At 43.7% G+C, this 19,790-nt stretch overlaps 1 protein-coding gene across 2 annotated transcripts in view; it reads left to right on the top strand.

Moving 5' to 3' along the window:
• The window catches only part of RAB11FIP3 (RAB11 family interacting protein 3), a 133,701-nt gene extending 113,927 nt beyond the window's left edge, over positions 1-19,774 (top strand). For both annotated transcript variants that reach the window (XM_073636553.1, XM_073636552.1), the window contains 8 exons: positions 1,070-1,160; positions 3,802-3,905; positions 5,128-5,268; positions 7,430-7,511; positions 10,325-10,462; positions 15,428-15,583; positions 18,025-18,165; positions 19,540-19,774. In XM_073636553.1, the coding sequence (XP_073492654.1) occupies positions 1,070-1,160; positions 3,802-3,905; positions 5,128-5,268; positions 7,430-7,511; positions 10,325-10,462; positions 15,428-15,583; positions 18,025-18,165; positions 19,540-19,653 (967 nt within the window). In that variant the 3' untranslated portion in view covers positions 19,654-19,774. The remainder of the gene's footprint in view (positions 1-1,069; positions 1,161-3,801; positions 3,906-5,127; positions 5,269-7,429; positions 7,512-10,324; positions 10,463-15,427; positions 15,584-18,024; positions 18,166-19,539) is intronic.
• Positions 19,775-19,790: the final 16 nt, after the last annotated feature.

Raw genomic sequence — 19,790 nt, 5'->3', positions numbered from 1 at the left:
TGGCAGACTGCCCTGATGTTTTCTTTTGACAGCTGAGTGAGCAGATAAGTCTCTCCACTTTTTGTATGACAAAAAAAGGCAAACTCTGCAATAGAGATCCAGGGGGGTGGAATCGAGATCACAATTTTTTTAACGATTAATTGTGCAGCTCTACCTGGAACGCATACAAACTCAGCCTTGTAGTGTGAACATGCCACATAGAAAACTATTGTTTTCTATGTGTCATTGCAGGTAACCTGTGTCCATCCAGTGCGGAAAAATGCAGATAACTGCACATCGTGTGAAGGAGTCCTAATGGCCAGGTTGGCCAGATATGAGTGATGTGGGCAGCTGCTGACCAATCAGATTGGTTTTGAGACCACAGAAGAGTACATTTGACAACCGCTCACACGCGTCACTCAGATCCTGCACTAGTATTTTTCATTCACAGCTGTTCTGTATAGGGGCAGGTGTCTCCTCCCTGAATTTTGGCAATTGCTGATGCACTGTTAGCAGAGAAGATCTGTGTTGGATGAATCTGCTAGTGTATGAGCTCTTCATCACCTTTGCATTGTAAGGTGCCCCTTTATTCTTTCCAATCCTTTGGGCTTCATGTACACAGGGCCTTGTTTAACCTCTCCTGAATGATTTAACTTGACAGCTAGAAACCAGAGTCTAAAAACATCCGTTTAGCCGCGTTTACATGCCGCGTTTAGCGGCGTTTGTGTCTAGAAGCGTTTGTAAAGAAAAAATTAAAAAAATTTTTTTTTTTTGGTTAAAATGAAAAACGTCTGTAAACGAAACGCTGCTAAACGCGAGTTACCACGTTTAGCAGTGTTTACAAGCTGTTACAGGCATTTAGCGCTTCAAATGCCTCTGAACATCCGTCTGAACCCATTTTTTTGCGTTCCAAAAATGCCTTTAAACTCAACTGCCTAGAAATGACTATAAACGACCCTGTGTACATGTACTGATAATATAACACAGAGGAGAGTTCAGGGGCAGCGGAAAAAAATACCCAACTGCTCCTAAACGTCCGTTTACCAGCAGCAGTGTACATGAGACCTTAAACTTGTTTTTTGTTTTGTAGGAGACTGCATCACAGCGGATTCCCGGAGGAAGAGCCAGTTGAACAACAGCAGACGGAGATGGCGTATGATGAGACGGATCTCACCGACAAGGTAACATCGCCTCTCAAATGTTATTCGCTAAATATTGGGGGCTTCATTTTTCTGATTGTCTGAAGAAAGTGCTTTCTATGTTGCATTAAAGTGGCTGTGAAGGCTCAAGGTTTTTTACCATCATGCATTCTATGCATGAAGATAAAAAACCTTCTGTGTGCAGCAGCCCCCCCTAATACTTACCTGAGCCTGATCTTTCTCCAGCTCTGTGCATGGGAGCCTTGGCTTTGCTGGGTCTCTCCCTCATTGGCTGAGACAGCTGCAGGGGCCATTGGCTCCCACTGCTGTCGATCACAGCCAGTGAGCCAATGAGGAGAGAGAGGGGGCCGAGCCACGACTGTGTGTGTGAATGGACACACAGAGCAGCGCCCGGGAGCGTGCCTGCTCGGGTGTCCCCATTGCACGCTGTTTGCTCTGGGGGCACTCAGCAGGAGGGAGGGGCCAGGAGCGCCGTCGAGGGACAGGAGAAGAGGAGGATCGGGGCTGCTCTGTGCAAAACCATTGCACAGAGCAGGTAAGTATGTTATTTAAAGCAGAGCTCCACCCAAAAGTGGAACTTCCGCTCAACTGATTCCCTCCGGTGCCACATTTGGCACCTTTCGGGGGGGGGGGGGGGGGGGGGGGCGGATACCTGTCTTTGACAGATATCCTGTTCCACTTCCGGGAGAGTGAAAGAGCGCAGCGTGCTTCGCGCATGCGCAGTATGGGCCCGGCCGTGAAGCCGAAAGACTACACTGCCGGGTTGCAATACAAAAGTTATCCCCGCACTAGTTTAGGTCTCACCAGGTGTAAAGTTGATCTTGCTCTCCAGAGATGAGAGGTTCCAGGTGCTGGCTCATGCTAGTAGAGACTATGTGCAAAGGAGAAGATCTGGACAGCCGCACTCCAGGAAGTAATAATCCAAGTTTCTTTATTTTAAAATCAGGAACACATCAGATACAGGACATCATAGACAGAGTGTACAGATCATAGGCTAACGCGTTTCACACTTGTCCAAGTGCTTACTCATGTACACTGCCGGGTTCCCTTAGGAGCAATGGCCACGGCAGCAGCCGATCTGAAGACCGCCTGTGATGCCCTTAAAAGCTGTACTCCAGGACAGGTGAGTGTCCTAATGTTAAAAGTCAGCAGCTACAGTATGTTTAGCTGCTGACTTTTAATTTTTAAAGGGGCGGGCCTCCTCTTTAAAAAAAAAAAATATATATATATTATTGCCTTTATTTTCACTTTCAAAATTAAAGTTCCGCTGTCACAAACCGTGAGCAGGCAGGCTCTTTATTGCAGAAGAGACATGCAATAAAATACACTTACCTGCTGCTCACAGTGTTTTCCTCTGGCATCTAAATTGAGCTGCACATGCACAGCTCCACTTACGTTGCCGCCACAGTCCTTGTGTGCCAGGATGACTGATTCAGTGCTTACCCAGGAGTGAGGTTCTCACACACTGGCCAATGAAGACAGACAAAGGCCGGCAACCAGAAGAAGATGCCGGTGAGGGAAGGAAAGGTACGTTTAGCTCCACTTTAAAGCAGCAAGATTTGAAACCCACAGTGTAAACTTTTAAATTTACATCATAGACCTTTTTCTTTTTGGAGACTCTGTCAGGTCTCTAAACAAATCAAAACAGCACCCCCCCCCCCCCCCCCCTGTAGGAGTATAGTGTCATATACTCACCTCTTTGATGGCCCATATCTCCTGCCACCCCTTCATTTTAGTGTTGCAGACTCTGTGAGGCTCTTCATCATTCAGTACTTTTAGGGGAGTCTAATAACTGTGTCCCTGTCAGGCGGTGGTTCCTTCCTTTGGCCTTTACGCCACTGTAGAACATGGTGGTGATGTAGGGGCCAGCAGAAGAAACCACAGTGCGCAGTGGGGGAGACAGGCATCAGAGGTCAGTATAATGTCGCCTCTATTGCTTTTTTGTTTAGAGACTAGACCGGGTCTATATTAACACATTCTGATCTGAAAAAAAAACTTGACAGTGGCTCTAACCCTTCCCCACTTCATTCAAATGTAAAAAAAACAGTTGTGGCTTAAAGTGGTTGTAAACCTCAGACGTGAAATATGAACAAAGCATATCCCACTATAGTGTGTACTTTTCTTAATTAAGAGCACTAAGTGTAATTTCTGTCTGCTGCTTCATTCCTCTGCTATCAGCTTGAGTCACTTCTGACACGTTTTCCTGACACCAAGCAAAAAAAAAAGGTGTTGGGGGTGGGACCTCCATCTGATTCACAGCTTCAGCTCTGATCCTGTGTGCTGTGTGAAGGGGGGTGTGTCCCTTCCCTCCAATCAGTTCTCAGAACTCTCCTTTTTCTGACAGCTCAGATTAGCTTTATAAATGTAGCACTTTGAACTGATGTAGAGAAGAGAAGACTGCAGATAAACAAGTACAACTTATATAGACAGATTTGTTTCTTCTCTGTGTATCACCTGAGGCCGGTCACTTCGCTGGATGTATGATTTACAACCAATTTAATGCTTTAAAGTAATCAGCTAAGTGAACTTTTTGACAGGGACGCCATTGCAGTGCTTGCTGGATAGTGTTATTAGCTCATGGGGTTTAGGTTAACATGTTACTCTTTTTTTTTCTTTAAACTTTTCTTCCTGCCTTGCTGAAGTTGCCTCTTTTCTCCTGCAGGTTCTGTACCTAGAGCAGCGGGTGAGCGAGCTGGAGAGAGACGCAGCCACCACAAGCGAGCAACAAAACCGACTCCGACAAGAGAATCTGCAGTTACTTCACAGGTAAGTAGGTGGTGGTGGGGGGAGGGGAGTGGGAGGGGGTTGAAGCGATTTAAGTACAGCAAAGTGTGCGTGCTTCAAAGTTGAACTGTGGGTAAAAATTAAAGCTACCCTTGCAGTGGGGCTTCCTCCGTACTGCCAGGGTTAAAGTGGCTGTAAACCCTGTTACACCACTTGTACCTTGTACCTACAGGTAAGCCTATAATGTGTATGAGTATCTATAACTGTAGATACTGTAAATATCGCCTAACCCTGCACGGTTTAGGAGATATTTACCATATATGCTTGCGCCAATGTCATTGGCGCATGTGCACTGAAACAAACGGTTTGATCGTACCATTTCTAAAGGGCCTGTGCCATGACTGACGTCATCGCGACTCAGGCGAATCACAGCTTTGTAGCCCACAAACCCAGAAATAACTCTGGGAGACATGCCGCCAGTCACATCGGTGTACGGGGACCACTGCAACAGCTTTGATCTCAGGTAAGTATTTCATAATGAGCTAGTATGCGATGCGTACTAGCTCATTATGCCTTTGTCTTGCAAGATTTTTTTTTTTTTTTTATATGGGTTTACAACCACTTTTTAAATGATCATTTTTGTCTATGGTGACTTGAAATGCAGTCTTTACCTCTCTTATCCTTTGCTCCCCCAGCCCTCTGCTTCCTCACTTACAAAGCAGGGCTGCTGGTCCTGCATTGTAGATGATGACGACAAAGTGCGACTGAAGGATGGAGTGCTGAAGAGAAGCGGCTTTAGGGGATCGGTTGCACAAGGCACAGATTCAGCTTTAGATACATAAAGATCATACTTGCTACAGAATTGGTAGTAAAGGAGCAACAAGTGAGACACAGGTCATTGGTTTGGCCAACAGGAGGGAAACTTTGTTCTATTGCAGCTTATCTCACCCTGCTCCCACATCCAGCAGTGACTTAGCACTTTTCCAGCCTTCTAATATAAACACAGAGCAGGAGCTTTGAAGGGGAGGAGCAGGGTGACTGAGCTGCTGAAAGAACCATTCAAATTACTTCAATGCTGCTGCTGTGAATTGCACCACAGTGCCTGCATCTACAGAGGCCAATAAGGGCTTGCTTTGATGTCCATAGTCTGGCCACAGGTTCACTTTTTGTGATAGTATAATGTAGAACATTTGAGCTTGGATATATAATGCACCTACTACTCTTTTTCCATTTTTAATGCCACCTCACCTCATTTGCTAATCAGGGTGCATGCGCTAGAAGAGCAGCTTAAAGATCAGGAGGTGCGGTCAGATGAAGTTCAAAGTGAAGAGACTCGAAAACACAGAGATGAGCTGCGGAAGATGGAGCGAGACCGCAGCTATCGGCTAAGCAGTCTTAAAGCTAGGTATGTGTTGTGTGATTGGAGGGCGCCAATCAGGCTGGCCTTGACCACTTGTCAGAGATGTACAGTGCCTTGAAAAAGTATTCATACCCCTTGGAATTTTTCACATTTTGTCATGTTACAACCAAAAATGTAAACATATTTTATTGGGATTTTATGTGATAGACCAACACAAAGTGGCACAAAATTGTGAAGTCGAAGGAAAATCATAAATGTTTTTCAATTCTTTTTTTACAGATAAATATGTGAAAAGTGTGGCGTGCATTTGTATTCAGCCCCCCGGAGTCAATACTTTGTAGAACCACCTTTCACTGCAATTACAGCTGCAAGTCTTTCTGGGGATGTCTCTACCAGCTTTGCACATCTAGAGAGTGAAATTTTTGCCCATTCTTCTTTGCAAAATAGCTCAAGCTCTGTCAGATTGGATGGTGAGTGTCTGTGAACAGCAATTTTCAAGTCTTGGCACAGATTCTCACTTGGATTTAGGTCTGGACTTTGGGCCATTCTAACACATGAATATGCTTTGATCTAAACCATTCCATTGTAGCTCTGGCTGTATGTTTAGAGACATTGTCCTGCTGGAAGGTGAACCTCCGCCCCAGTCTCAAGTCTTTTTTAGACTCTAATGCCCTGTACACACACCAGATTTTGCTGTTGGAATAAACTCCGAAGGTTTCTCAGATGGAACTCCGACGCCAATCCATTCAAGCTGTCTTGCCTACACACGATCACACCAAAGTCTGACCGTCCAGAACGCGGTGACGTACAGCACGTACAACGGGACTAGAAAAAGGAAGTTCAATAGCCAGTAGCCAATAGCTTCCGTCTCGTACTTGTTTCAGATCATGCGTCGTTTTTGGTCCGTCGGAACAGCATACAGACGAGCCGTTTTCCCGATAGGAATTGGTTCCGTCGGAAATATTTAGAACATGTTCTATTTCTAGGTCCGTCAGAATTTTCGAAAAAAGAAAGTCCAATGAGGCATACACACGATCGGAATAGACGATGAAAAGCTTCTGTTGGACATTCCGCTTGTGTGTATGCGGCATAACAGGTTTTCTTCTAAGATTACCCTGTATTTGGCTCCATCCATCTCCCCTCTGACTCTGACCAGCTTCCCTGTCCCTGCTGAAGAAAAGCATCCCCAGAACATGATGCTGCCACCACCATGTTTCACGGTTTGGATGATGTGTTCAGGGTGATGTGCAGTGTTAGTTTTCCACCACACATAGCGTTTTGCTTTTAGGCCAAAAAGTTCAATTTGGTCTCATCTGACCAGAGCACCTTCTTCCACATTTGCCGTGTCCCCCACATGGCTTCCCACAAACTGCAAACGGGACTTTTTTTCAACAATGGCTTTCTTCTTGCCACTCTTCCATAAAGGTCAGATTTGTGGAGTGCACGACTAATAGTTGTCCTGTGGACAGATTCTCCCACCTGAGTTGTGGATCTCTGCAGCTCCCCAGAGTTACCATGGGCCTCTTGGCTGCTTCTCTGAGTAATGCTCTCCTTGCCCGGCCTGTCAGTTTAGGTGGACGGCCATGTCTTGATAGGTTTGCAGTTGTGCCATACTCTTTCCATTTTCAGATGATGGATTGAACAGTGCTCCATGAGATGTTCAAAGCTTGGGATATTGTTTTATAACCTAACCCTGCTTTAAACTTCTCCACAACTTTATCCCTGACCTGTCTGGTGTGTCCCTTAGCCTTCATGATGCTCTTGGTTTACTAAGGTTCTCTAACAAATCTCTGAGAGCTTCACAGAACAGCTGTATTTATACTGAGATTAAATTACACACAGGTGGACTCTATCTATTAAATAGATGACTTCTGAAGGCAATTTTGTCCACTAGATTTTAGTTAGGGGTATCAGAGTAAAGGGGACTGAATACAAATGCACGCCACACTTTTCAGATATTTATTTGTAAAAAAAAATGTAAATACCATTTATCATTTTCCTTCCACTTCACAATTATGTGCCACTTTGTGCTGGTCTATCACATACATTCCCAATAAAACACATTTACGTTTTTGGTTGTAACATGACAAAATGTGGAAGATTTCAAGGGGTATGAATACTTTTTCAGGGCACTGTATATGTGGAAAATACGCCCTCTGATGGGGGAGTTTGAAATTGCAATGTAGTAATTACTCTTCCTCTGCAGACTTCAAGAGCTAGAAAATGAGAATTTAGATCTCCGATCTCAGCTACCGGGTTTCAAGGCAACAGCACAGAGGTTAGAAGAGGTAAGCAGTAGTACCTTAAATTACGTGTCATGTAGCTAAAGACACATGCTAAACAAAACTAGTGTTGTCAGCTCTCAGAATGTACACATCTCTCACCTATTCACAACTTTTTCACATGTGTGTTCAAGACCTCAGAAGCATACCCTTCCCACGAGGCTACAATGACGGTGTCATTCCTTCATGGCAAGATACCTCAATTGTTTTCTAATGAATGTTTTAGCTGGTTATAACTTAGAATTTTGCAGATGATATCCAACTGTTGGATTGCCCCTGAAATATATATATATATATATATATATAAAAATAAAATAAAAAATTATATATTATAAAAATAAAAAAAAAGCTGTATCCACCAAAAAAACTCCAGTGCTCAATACAAGGTGCTGCCAAAGATGTTTAGGTGCATAATGCCTCCTTAGGTTCAGCCCTCCGCGGGTCAGGAAATCTTCAGTCAACTGCAAAAACCACACACAAGAGGGCGCCATCTTCTCATGCATTACCACCAAACAATATATTAAAGGGAAAGTCCACTCTAACACTAAAATCTTAAGACTAACCTATCTAGCCCTGTAAAGAAGAAATCACTATACAAACCTTTTCTGTAACCGATCCGGTGCCACGCTGAGCTGTAGGTGGCGGCTTCACTGTAGAGGGGGGTGCAGAAGAGTCAGCCGACAACGGAAGCCCCATAGTAAATCTATGGGTGACGTCACTCCCCATTCATTTCACAGCCGTTGTTGGCTGTCTCCTCTGCAGAGCTTCTGCCGATGGAGACCGGACTGGAGCGGCTTCAAAAAAGGTATGTATAGCAATTTCTTCTTTACAGGGCTAGATAGGCTTATATCGTGGATGTCTGTAGATGGAGAGATTTTAGTGTTAGGGTGGACTTCCCTTTTAAATTCCGAAAGACAAATGGATATTCACAAACTTCTAAAAACAGCAGGCATATAACTTGAATACTTTAGCCATGGATGGTATGTCTCGTCATTGGACCGTCTGATTGGAAAGCTAACGCGTTTCGGGAGACTAGCTTCCTCCTTCGGAGCTGTTATATGCCTGCTGTTTTTATATACATCTTTGAGTCTTACATCTTTGGGGATTTAACCACATTGGGGATTTAGCCACTTTGGTTCTGGAAGATTTACCCCCACACTGTATCCAAATAAACTTCGTCCTTTTATCACACAAATAGAACTTCCTTTTGGTGGTATTTTATCACCTCTGTGTCTTTTTGCACTATAAACATAAAAAGACAGACAATTAAAAAAAACAACATTTTTTGCTTTCTGTTATAAAACACATCCAATAAAAAATGTAAAAAATCGAATTTCTTTATCAATTTAGGTCAGTATTTATTCTGCTACATGTTTTTGGTAAACAAAAAATCCCAGTAAACGTATATTGATTGATTTGCGCAAAAGATATAGCATTTACAAACTATGGAATAGATTCATGGATTTTTTTTTTAAACTAGTAATGGCGGCAATTAGCAACTTATAATGGGACTGCGATATTGTTGCAGACAAATCAGACACTAACTGACACTTTTGACACTTTTTTAGGAACCAGTGACACTAATACAGTCATCGGTGCTAACAATGTGCACTGTCACTGTACTAATGACACTGGCTAGGAAGGGGTTAACATCAGGGGCGATCAAAGGGTTAAATGTGTGCCTAGCCTGTGTTTGTGTACTGTGGAGGTGCTTTTACTAAGGGAAGACATGGATCCTTGTCCCTGCTTTGCAGGAACACAGGATTCAAGCCTTCCCTACTGACACAGCGGCAGTCTGCCTTGTTTACATAGGCAGACTGCTGTTCTGCCTCTGCAAAGAACGATCAGCAAGTATTGGTGGACATCGAGTCCGCGGTTCCTGCTTATCGGCTCTCACTGTGCATAATCACAACTGGAGGGAGCTGCCGGCAACACGCATTCCTGCCCTCTACCTGGAAGTGCAGGATCATGTATATGTCTGCGATCCTGCACACAGCGACCACCCTGTAGCAGTAAAAGTGCTATGGGACGGTCATGAAGTGGTTAACAAATTATTAGGTGGTAATGCACGAGGAGCTTACGCTCTATTTTGTGTGATTTTTGCAATAAAAAAAATAAACTGCTACACAAGCCAACGTACCAACCATACTGTGGTGAGTTGCAGCAACATTCATTTTGAATGGCACCCCAACACATCTGCAGAGCACTACAATGGACTGCAGCACACAGTGTCTGGGATTTATGAAGACTGATGCACACAGAATCTGGTGCAGCTGTGCATAGTAACCAACCACATAGTAAGCCCACCTAGCTGTTTATATACAGTGACTGAGTGAGAAGAAGTTAAATAGGGCTTCCAGATTCCAATAAGCTCCCTGCCCGCAGACCCCCACAACCACTGGTCAGGGCTGTGGGGATGAAGCCCTTTATCCCCATCAACATGGGGACAAAGGTGCTTTGGGGTCCGCTCGCTCGGATAAGGGTCTGGTATGGATTTTGAGGGGTCCCCACACCGTTTTATTTTTTAAATTTTGGCGTGGTATGCATTGGGGGGGGGACCCCACGCTGTTTTTTTTTCATAATTTTTAATTGCTGGCATGCTGGGTTTTTTTTTTTGTCAGCAGGTGATGTCATCCATTTTTAAAAACACGGCTCCTTAGCAACCAGCTCAGTGTGATAAGTTACCGCATTAAATGATGCGGTAATTACCGTTTTTTTTTTTTTAACATACAGTTGCTGGCTAGTAATTTAGCACCTTCAATCATTCTGTACTCTTCCGTTATTCCATTTCTCCTTTGATCTGTTGAATTTATCTACAGGAGAAGTATAAACTGCTGGATGAGGTGGACGACCTCCAGCAACAGCTCCAAGACCACCAGGAACAGAACAGAATACTGGGAGGAAAACTCAGTAAAGAGCTACACAAACAGCAGACAGAGAAAGAACGATGCCAAGAGGTAAGACTATAATGATCTCATTGGTGTCTTACATGACCTCATTCCTTGTCACCTCATCCCACTCCCATGTGACCTCCTTCCTTCCTTCCTTCCTTCCTTTAAAGCGGAGTTCCACCCAGAAATGGAACTTCCATGGATTGGATTCCTCCCCACCCTCCAGTGCTACATTTGGCACCTTGCAGGGGGGAGGAGGAAGCAGATACCTGTCATATCCAGGTATCTGCTCCCACTTCCGGGGAAAGATTGCTGCACTCTGTGCTGGGAACTATGTCCAGCCTCTGCTACCCCAGCCCCCCCCCCCCCGCTGCTTTCTGAGAGACACACAGGTCCCAGAAGACAGCAGGGACCATTCAGAAAGCGCAGCGCGACTTGTGAATGCGCAGTAGGAAATGGGCTGTGAAGCTGCAAGGATTCACTTCCTGTTTCCCTTAGTAAGAATGGCGGTGAGTGCACCCGGAGCAGAGGGACGAGTCAGCTTTGGGTGCCAACATCGCGGGCTCCCTGGACAGGTAAGTGTCCTTTATATTAAAAGTCAGCAGCTGCAGTATTTGTAGCTGCTGACTTTAAATGTATTTATTTTTTCCAGGCGGAACTCCACTTTAACCACTTGCCCACTGGGCACCTAAACCCCCCTCCTAACCAAACCAATTTTCAGCTTTTGGTGCTTTCACATTTTCAGTGACAATTACTCAGTCATGCAACACTGTACCCATATGAAATTTTTGTCCTTTTTTTCCCACACAAATCGAGCTTTCTTTTGGTAGTATTTGATCACCTCTGTGTTTTTTATTTTTTTGCACCTAAAATTTTGGAAAAAAATGCATTTTTCTTTGTTTCTGTTATAAAATTTTGCAAATTAAGTCATTTTTCTTCATAAATTTTGGCCAAAATTTATACTGCTACATATCTTTGGTAAAAATCACCCAACTCAGTGTAAATTATTTGGTCTTTGTGAAAGTTATAGAGTCTACAAGCTATGGTGCCAATCATTGAAAATTGATCACGCCTGAGGTACTGACGGCCTATCTTATTTCTTGAGACCCTAACAAGCCAGGACAGTACAAATACCCCCCAAATGGCCCCTTTTTAGAAAGTCAGAAAAAATCCATGGATTTTGTTGTCGGAATGTGCGATCATGTGTACGGGGCATTACACTTTTGAAAGTCCTGGAGCACCAGGACAATGGAAACACACAAAAAATGACCCCATTTTGAAAAGTAAACACTCCAACGTATATTCTATGAGGCATAATGAGTCTTTTGACTGTGGAAAAAAAATGAAAACGCAATTTTTTTTTTTTTTTTACACAAAGTTGTCAATTTATAAGATATTTCTAACACATAGCATGTACATAGCAAAAATGACACCCCAAAATATATTCTGCTACTCAGCCTGAGTATGGCGATACCACATATGTGAGACTTTTTCACAGCCTGGCCACATAGAGAGGGGTATAAAGGGTATAAATTTCCAATCTAATTTTCCTTTTACACTTTTCTGAGGCACTGATGGGCACTGTAGTAGCATGGATATTAAACAACACAACACAATCTCCTTCGCTTGGGGACCTAGTCTATAGATAAGTGGTACAGTCAACCCTCTGGATAGAAGATGGGAATGCCTGTGGTCTCGCTGCCCTCCTTAGAACAATGGGTGTCCTTAGAACTGAAACAAAGAAAGAGGAAAGGAGGGCACACCGACCTTGTGCATTACCAAAGATAAAATGTATTAAAAAGCTGTAACAGCAGTAGTCATATTCACAAACAAACGTGTTTAAAAGAGCTTGTCAGTACACCAGCAAATGGAACCATGTCTCTAGACACCTGCAACCTGGCCCGGGTGTTGAAAGGGACCCGATGGTGTCGCAAATGGCTAACGCGTTTCGAGGGAGTACCTCTTCCTCATAGCCAAAGTGGTGACTCACCGGGTCCTCTCTCGAAACGCGTTAGCCGTTTGCGATTCCATTGGCCCACTCCATTGGATGGAGCACGGATGGATGGAGCACGGATGGATGAACGAGCCATGGCTGGAGTATGCATGGAGGATAGATGAATGAGCCGTGGATGGAGCACGCATGGATGGATGGATGGATGAGCCATGGCTGAGCACAGATCAGCGCTATGGGAACTTCAGATCCTGCCCACAGCGCTGCTGCACCTGGCTCCCCCCCTCCTCACGCTGTACCTGTCGGTGTGAGGAGAGGGGAGGAGCCGAATTGGACAAGCTCCGGTTTGTTCTCAAGTGCCTGTGCCGTCATTGGACTGTGTGATCACATGGTAAAGGGCCGCTGTCGTTGGCCTGGAAGACCCGACGGTCACGGAGATTCTCAGGGGGTGCGCGGGAGCGCGATTCTGAGAGGACGTCATAGTATGCCCTCCTAGGGTTATCCGACCGCGCTGTAGCTGTCATTCGGCTATGGCCCGGTCGGCAAGTAGTTAATATTTAACTGTAACAATAAAAAAAACCTAAAAACTAATAAAGTTGCCCGCTAAACACTTTTGAGGTGATTCCAAAGTGTAGTGGAACTCCTAAAAATGCATAAATCATTAGTGCACAAATCTCGCAATATAAAAGTCCACTGTCCCTTTAAAAACTAACCACATTTTTTCAGTGTTTTTACTGCGTGTGTGGTGCAAGGACATGTGACTCAAAAACCGCACCAAAAACACATCGCAGGTGTGTGATGCATTTTCGGTGCGTTTTCCATTGATTTCATTAGGGAGGTGCGTTTTTTTTTTTTTTTTTTTAACTGAAGAAACCTGCACCAAAAATGTAGCAAGCCGGATTCTATTCACCGCCACTGAATCGCAGCAGACCAGTGTGAAGAGAGTCATAGGATTTAAAGGGATGTCGTTTTCTTCAGTTTTTCATCTGCATCTGCTTTTTTTTTAACTGAAGAGTGCCCAAAAAGCGAACCAGTGTGAAAGCAGTCTTAAAGGAATAGTGGATTTTTGTATTGAGAGATTTGTGCACTAATGATCTATGCATGTTTATGAGTTGCGCTACACTTTGCGATACTTATGTTTTTTTCTCTATCTGATTATCCCTCTGGTTTTCTCTAGACACTGGGGGATTGCAAGCTTCCCTTCCCAGCAGCACATTCTGTTCAGCTGCTGGGAGCAAAGACAATACCTTGTAATACCGGATATGTAGGTGTGTCTACTCCATGTGACAGTGCTGGACCAATCCCTAAACAGAAGAATTTAATAGCCCTGTGACTATGACTTGAGCATAGACAGGGCAGCTTCTCCCGCTCCCCACAGCTGAGTGGGGTGGTATGGGAGGGGGGTAGAAAAGGTGAGTATGTGCTGATTGAGGGGGGAACTTAAAGAGAATTCATTATGTTGGATTGCTTTGCAGGGCCCCCCTCCCCAGCGCCACATGCCTACCTTTACTTTTCTCCTCCACTGCTCCATCCAGCGTTGGCAGCAAAAAGAAATCCATGGTACTTCCAGGTCTGGGGTACTTGTTACTGACTCATCTTGGTGATGCTCAGGCATTTAGTGTTGGGACAGGGTGAAAAATCCTCAGGATTCCTTTTTTCACTCACCACAGCCAAATGGAGGGAGGAGGAAGGTGGGCACAAAGGAAGGTGGGCACGTACAGTTTGTTGCTTTGCACTGCACAATGTCTACTACTTAATTACAAGGGCACCACAGTCAAGTCAGAAATTACAATTAAAGTGGTTGTAAACCCTCTCATATATCCAGTGAAGTGAATAGCCTCAGGGGATACACAGAGATGAAACAAATCCTCCTACATAAGTTGTACTTTTCTATCTGCAGTCTTCTCTACTGCCATTCAAAGTCCATGATTTTTAAAGCTTGTATGAGATTTAAAAAAAAGGGGGGCAGAGAGCTGAAGTTACACACTGCAGAGCTCAGTGAGAAGAGCTCTGAGATCTGACTGGAGGGAAGGGACACACAGAACACAGGAACAGAGCTGAGGCTGTCAATCACAGGCTGTGTGCTGGAGATCCTTCCCCTGTCAACTTTTTTACCTCTTGGTGTCAGGAAAACTTGTCAGAAGTGACTTCATGAGGAATGAGGCAGCAGACAGAAATGACACTAAGGCCCCTTTCACACGGGCGCCTCTGCTAAACAGAATCCACTCGCTCAGCGGGGGATTTCTCTCCATATTTGCTATGCAGAGAAAACATGGACACAGTCCCGCTCTCCTCTATGGGGCAATCAAATTGAAATATTCCGCCTGTCCGTTTTTATCCGATCCGCCAGATGGATGGGGAAAAGGACCACCACCCGTCTGTTTTTGGCAGGCGGGATCAGATCGGTTGGCGGCGGGGGTCAGCGGACATGTCAGTGCTGACATCCGCCGCTCCATAGAGGGAGACTGGAGGGTCCGATCAGCTCCGCCTGAAAAACTGACAGATGGACCTGATTGGACAGTCGTGTGAAAGGGGTCTTAGGGCCAAGCACACACTATAGAGGGATATGCTGTGTTCATATTTTATGGCTGAGGTTTACAACCACTTTAATCTTCATATACACACAGGGAGCATAGCCCACATAACTCGGTACATGATTTTTTAAATTTATCCAGTTGTTACTGTGCTGCAGTAGTTCACCTGAGCCACCTTTGTCTCAAGGCATGTCCTCTTTTAAATACAGTGACTGATCTGAGACGATACCACGTGAATTTTTTGTCAGTGCAGTTTGTTGTCTGTTCTGACAAGACCACCTTGATGAGTCTTTAGCAAGCCATGAGCAGATTTGGAAGAAATGCCATTAGATACAAAGAACCAGCACAGTGCAAACACAGCCGCATTTAGGGACATTTTCACTTTAAAGGGGGGGGGGCAACAATGAACACATCACACTACAAGGCTATAAGAAACTCAGGCTTATGTTATATATTGATGTCAGCAGAGAAAATTAACTATAAAACGTGTCAAGCATTACACACACACACAATTATAATATACTATGTAAACCTTTGGTTTATTAGATCATAGAGGAGCTGCGGCGGGAGCTGGAACAGATGCAACTCATACGTCTTGAAATGGAACAGAAGATGGGGCTCGGAAACAGCGCTGCCCTGCAGGAATACAACAGCCGCACCAGAGAGGCTGAGCTAGAACAAGAGGTCCGACGACTTAAACAGGTACAGATTATGTTTAAATTATAAATCTCGAGATATCTATGCATGCAAGTATGCCAACAGGAAAAGAGAGCACAGTGAGCAGGGTTGAAGATTTATTTGTGTATTGCTGTTCCAGTGTGACGCCACTGTATTCTTAAAGGACAAGTTCACCTATCAGAGCATGCTACGTTACACCCATAATTCGAATGTAATATGAAACATTCTACAGACCTGCCCCCGCACCACAGATCCCCCCCCCCTCCCTGTGACAGCAAGCGGGTGATCTTCTCCCCACGCCCCTTGACACATTTTAAAAATAGCGTGGCTGTGCAGGGCTCCACCCATGCAGCCATGTCATTCATTTTGCAGCGATATGTGAATGAGAGAACTACAAGTACTGTCACCCATTGCGGCTGATGGCTTGTAGATCTCTGTGAACTGCAAGGGTGCTAATGAGTGCTCTCGAAATTCATTCACGAGCCTTGCAGCTTGTAAGCAGTCTGCATGTGTCCGAGGTATTGGCTGAAAGCTGCAGGGCTTGTCTGCAAGAGCCTGACATTGCACCCCGGTCCACTGATCAGGGGTACAATGCTTTGCAGGCTCCTGAGGGGAAAAAATAAAAATAAATGCACATTTGTTTTCCCCAAAAGGTGAACTTAGTCTTTAAAAGCCTAGCTTTGAGCTCATTTTAATTTGGTTTAAACCACTTGACCTTTATAACCAGGCCATTCTTTGATATTCAGCACTGTGCCATTTTAACTGGGGATTGCTCAGTCATGCAACTCTGTACTCAAATTAAATCTATATCATTTTTGCACACAAATAGCTCTTTCTGTCAGTGGTATTTATTCACCACTTGTTTTTTTTTTTAAATATATAAACAAAAAATACCCCAAAATTTGAAAAAAAACATGTTTTTCTTTGTTTGCAAAATGTTATTTCTTCATAAATTTAGGCCAAAATGTAGTCTCTGAACGTATTATAGTATATACAGTATATTTGAAAATGTCTCAATCCAGCAGTACTTCACCTTTTATAACATGTTATAGGGCAGCACAGTGGTGTAGTGGATAGCACGCTCACCTAGCAGTAAAAAGGATGAATGTACAATATGTATGTATGTAAAGCGCTGCGTAAATTGACGGCGCTATATAAGTATCTGCAATAGTAGTAATAATAATAATGTTACACCCATATTAAGGGTGTCACATGTTATGAAAGGCCCGCCCCCTGCTTTGACAACTAGCGGGGGATCTTCTCCCCCCGCTAGCTGTCACAATTTAAAAAAAAAATGTTCTGTGAATGGAAAACTACAAGTCCCGAAAGCCTTAAAGTCTGTCTGCTTGTAGCTCTCATTAAACTACCATGGTGCTGTGAGCACTGTGGTAGTTCATTGATTCTTCCTGCCCGAATGCATCAGCTTTCTCGTACGAGGTACAAGCAAGCAGATACACTGACAGATCTGCAGCAGACCTGCATGACATCAGCAAGCTGCTGGTGCAATGCTTTACAGGCTCCCAAAACAAGAATAATAAATGCACATTTTTTTACCTGCAGAAAATGTGCATTTTTTTTTTTTGTCAAAAGGTAAACTTATCCTTTAATAAAAAATTCAGCTCTGTATGCAATACTCACCTCGTCTACGATGCTGTGTCCTGCAATTGTTGTTTTTCACCACTAGATGTCTTAAGCCTTCTGGGACATACTGTGAGTGCAGAACATTATGGTCCCACCCTAGAAGAGGGGCGTCATCAAGGTGTCCTGCACTCAGTGTAATGATGCTGAGAGCAGTGCTTTCTGCATCATCGAGGACCAGCTTCTGCTGGAAGAGATCATAAAAATGACTCAGCATGCCATGTAACCTGATTTAAGGCATCTGGAAAAAGAAGTTATAAAAAAAAAAAAAAAAAAAATGTACAGCATTGAGGGTAGGGGATCCATGGGGGGGGTCTGAAGCCCAGAGTTGGACTTTAACTCTAATGCCGTGTACACACGGGCGGACATTTCGACCAGACTGGCCCGACGGAACGAATCCGTCGGACAATCCGACCATGTGTGGGCTTCATCGGACCTGCAGCAGACTTTTTCGGTCGAAAATCAGACTGACTTTAGTTTCGAAACATGTTTCAAATCTTTACGGCGGACTCGAGTCCGGTCGAAAAATCTGTCTGTATGCTTGTCCGACGGTCGAAAACCGAAGCTAGGGCAGCTATTGGCTACTGGCTATGAATCACAGAAATGGCTGGTCAGAATTTAAAATCCTTTGGTTGATAAGACATGTTTTTAACCGTTTGCCTAGAGCTCAGTTTTCATAGCAGAACTTTAACACAAGCTTAGCATTCTGTTATTTTCCACATAAGCCGTAGAAGAAGCACTTATTCACGCTGCATGTATGCCGTCCATCTGTCACCTGCTGTCCTGATACTCGGTGGTCTATTTGTCTCTTTGTTCTTTCTCTGCAGGAACAACGAGCCCTCAAGGAGCAGAATGAAGAACTGAACGGACAGATTATCAATCTTAGCATTCAGGGAGCCAAAAACTTATTCTCCACTACATTCTCCGACTCACTGGCTGCAGAGATCAGCAGCGTCTCTAGAGATGAGGTAAGGAGGAATAGATTTGTCTTACTGGGAGGTGTCCAATCATGCTTGGAATGCATTATAGTACAATGGGGTGATATCCCATCCCCTTGTTCCTCCAGAACCATTAGCTACAATTTCATATTTGGAGCTACCGTCATGAATGGTTAGCTGTATGTTCCAGAGGTTAGATTTGTGGGGTTTTTTTTTTAGTTAATTTCAACAGCAGGGATATAGGGAAGGAGATGCTGGGCTAGGCTGTCATCTTATTTTTGCAGAATCCCTAGAAAGGGAAAAGCTTCCTTTGTGTTCAATACAATTGTTATCTAGAGCCTGGCTCCAGACAATTTATTACTGTCTGTGTCACTATTGGTAAGATTTCTCCTTCTTGTCCTGGTAGCATCTTTTCCCTCCCTTACAGGACAAGGAAACAAGGGGGACATAGTTGGCGTATAAAATAGTGACACAGGTTTACACTTGCTAAACTGCAAAACGTGCATGTCCCTTTTGGAGGGATTTCTCCTCACTTCCTGTTTTGGGTACAAGTGATTAGGAAGTGATGGGAAGAGAGGTTCTTACCTTTCCCCCTCTATATAGAACTGGAAAGAATTTTTTTTTTCATATCCTGTGTGCCCCCTTCTGCAGTCCACTGATTTCCTGTCATTGCTCTTTAACCCTTTACTGTATTATTATCACATATTGTAAATTGGCCCTTTAAGATGCACTTCACATCAAATGTACATTAGACCCTTTCCATGCAATTCCATAAACTGTACATTTACCTTCTATATTGTCCAACTCCTATTTAAAAAACAATAACTTGTTTTAATGCACCTATACCATTATGCATTAATTGCACCATACTGGTCCATTATATACAATGTGCTGTATGTTATATACTCTGCAATGCTCCACTGTATAAAATGAGCTGTACATTATATACTCTTTAGTGTTCAACTCAATGCACAGTGCTTTAATTTTATACACTGCTATTCATATACAGTACTTGTATTCCCTTCATTTTATACACTTTGCTATTCATATACTTGTATATCCCATATTGTATACTCTTTATTTGTACACTGTATTATACATTTAGTATACCATACTACTATTGTACACCATATTTCTATTCTCTGCCCCCTCCTCAGCAATTTTTGTGCATCCTATACTGATTACACTGCAATGTACATATCATCAGTCTTCATCTATTCTCCCTACAAGATTGCTTTTCATCATGAAAATCCCTTTTGTGTCATAAATTGACACAAATGATTTCTTATCTGAGGCTTGAAACATTCCATATCCTGTACCCACATTGTGTGTATGGCCCTCATGTCTGTGCGCAGTGCCTGCTGGCAATGACTGAAACCCGCACTTGATTACATTGTTTTACAGCTTATGGAGGCTATTCATAAACAAGAGGAGATCAACCTCCGCCTACAGGATTATATCGATCGTATCATTGTAGCCATTATGGAAACCAACCCAGCCATTCTGGAAGTGAAGTAAGTTTTGGACAAAACAATAGTACACAGGTTTGCACAAAGATAATTGTACATTTTTTTTCCATATCCTACATTAGTTCCATATTTTTGGTGGTGTGCTCCCTTTCCCAAACACCTTACTTTGTGTTTACATCTCTGTCT

Source organism: Aquarana catesbeiana, linkage group LG06 (assembly GCF_042186555.1).
Source record: "Aquarana catesbeiana isolate 2022-GZ linkage group LG06, ASM4218655v1, whole genome shotgun sequence".
Classification (NCBI taxonomy): Eukaryota; Metazoa; Chordata; class Amphibia; order Anura; family Ranidae; genus Aquarana; species Aquarana catesbeiana.
The sequence above is the reverse complement of the archived record's forward strand: the minus strand, read 5'-3'. Positions and strand labels throughout refer to the sequence as shown.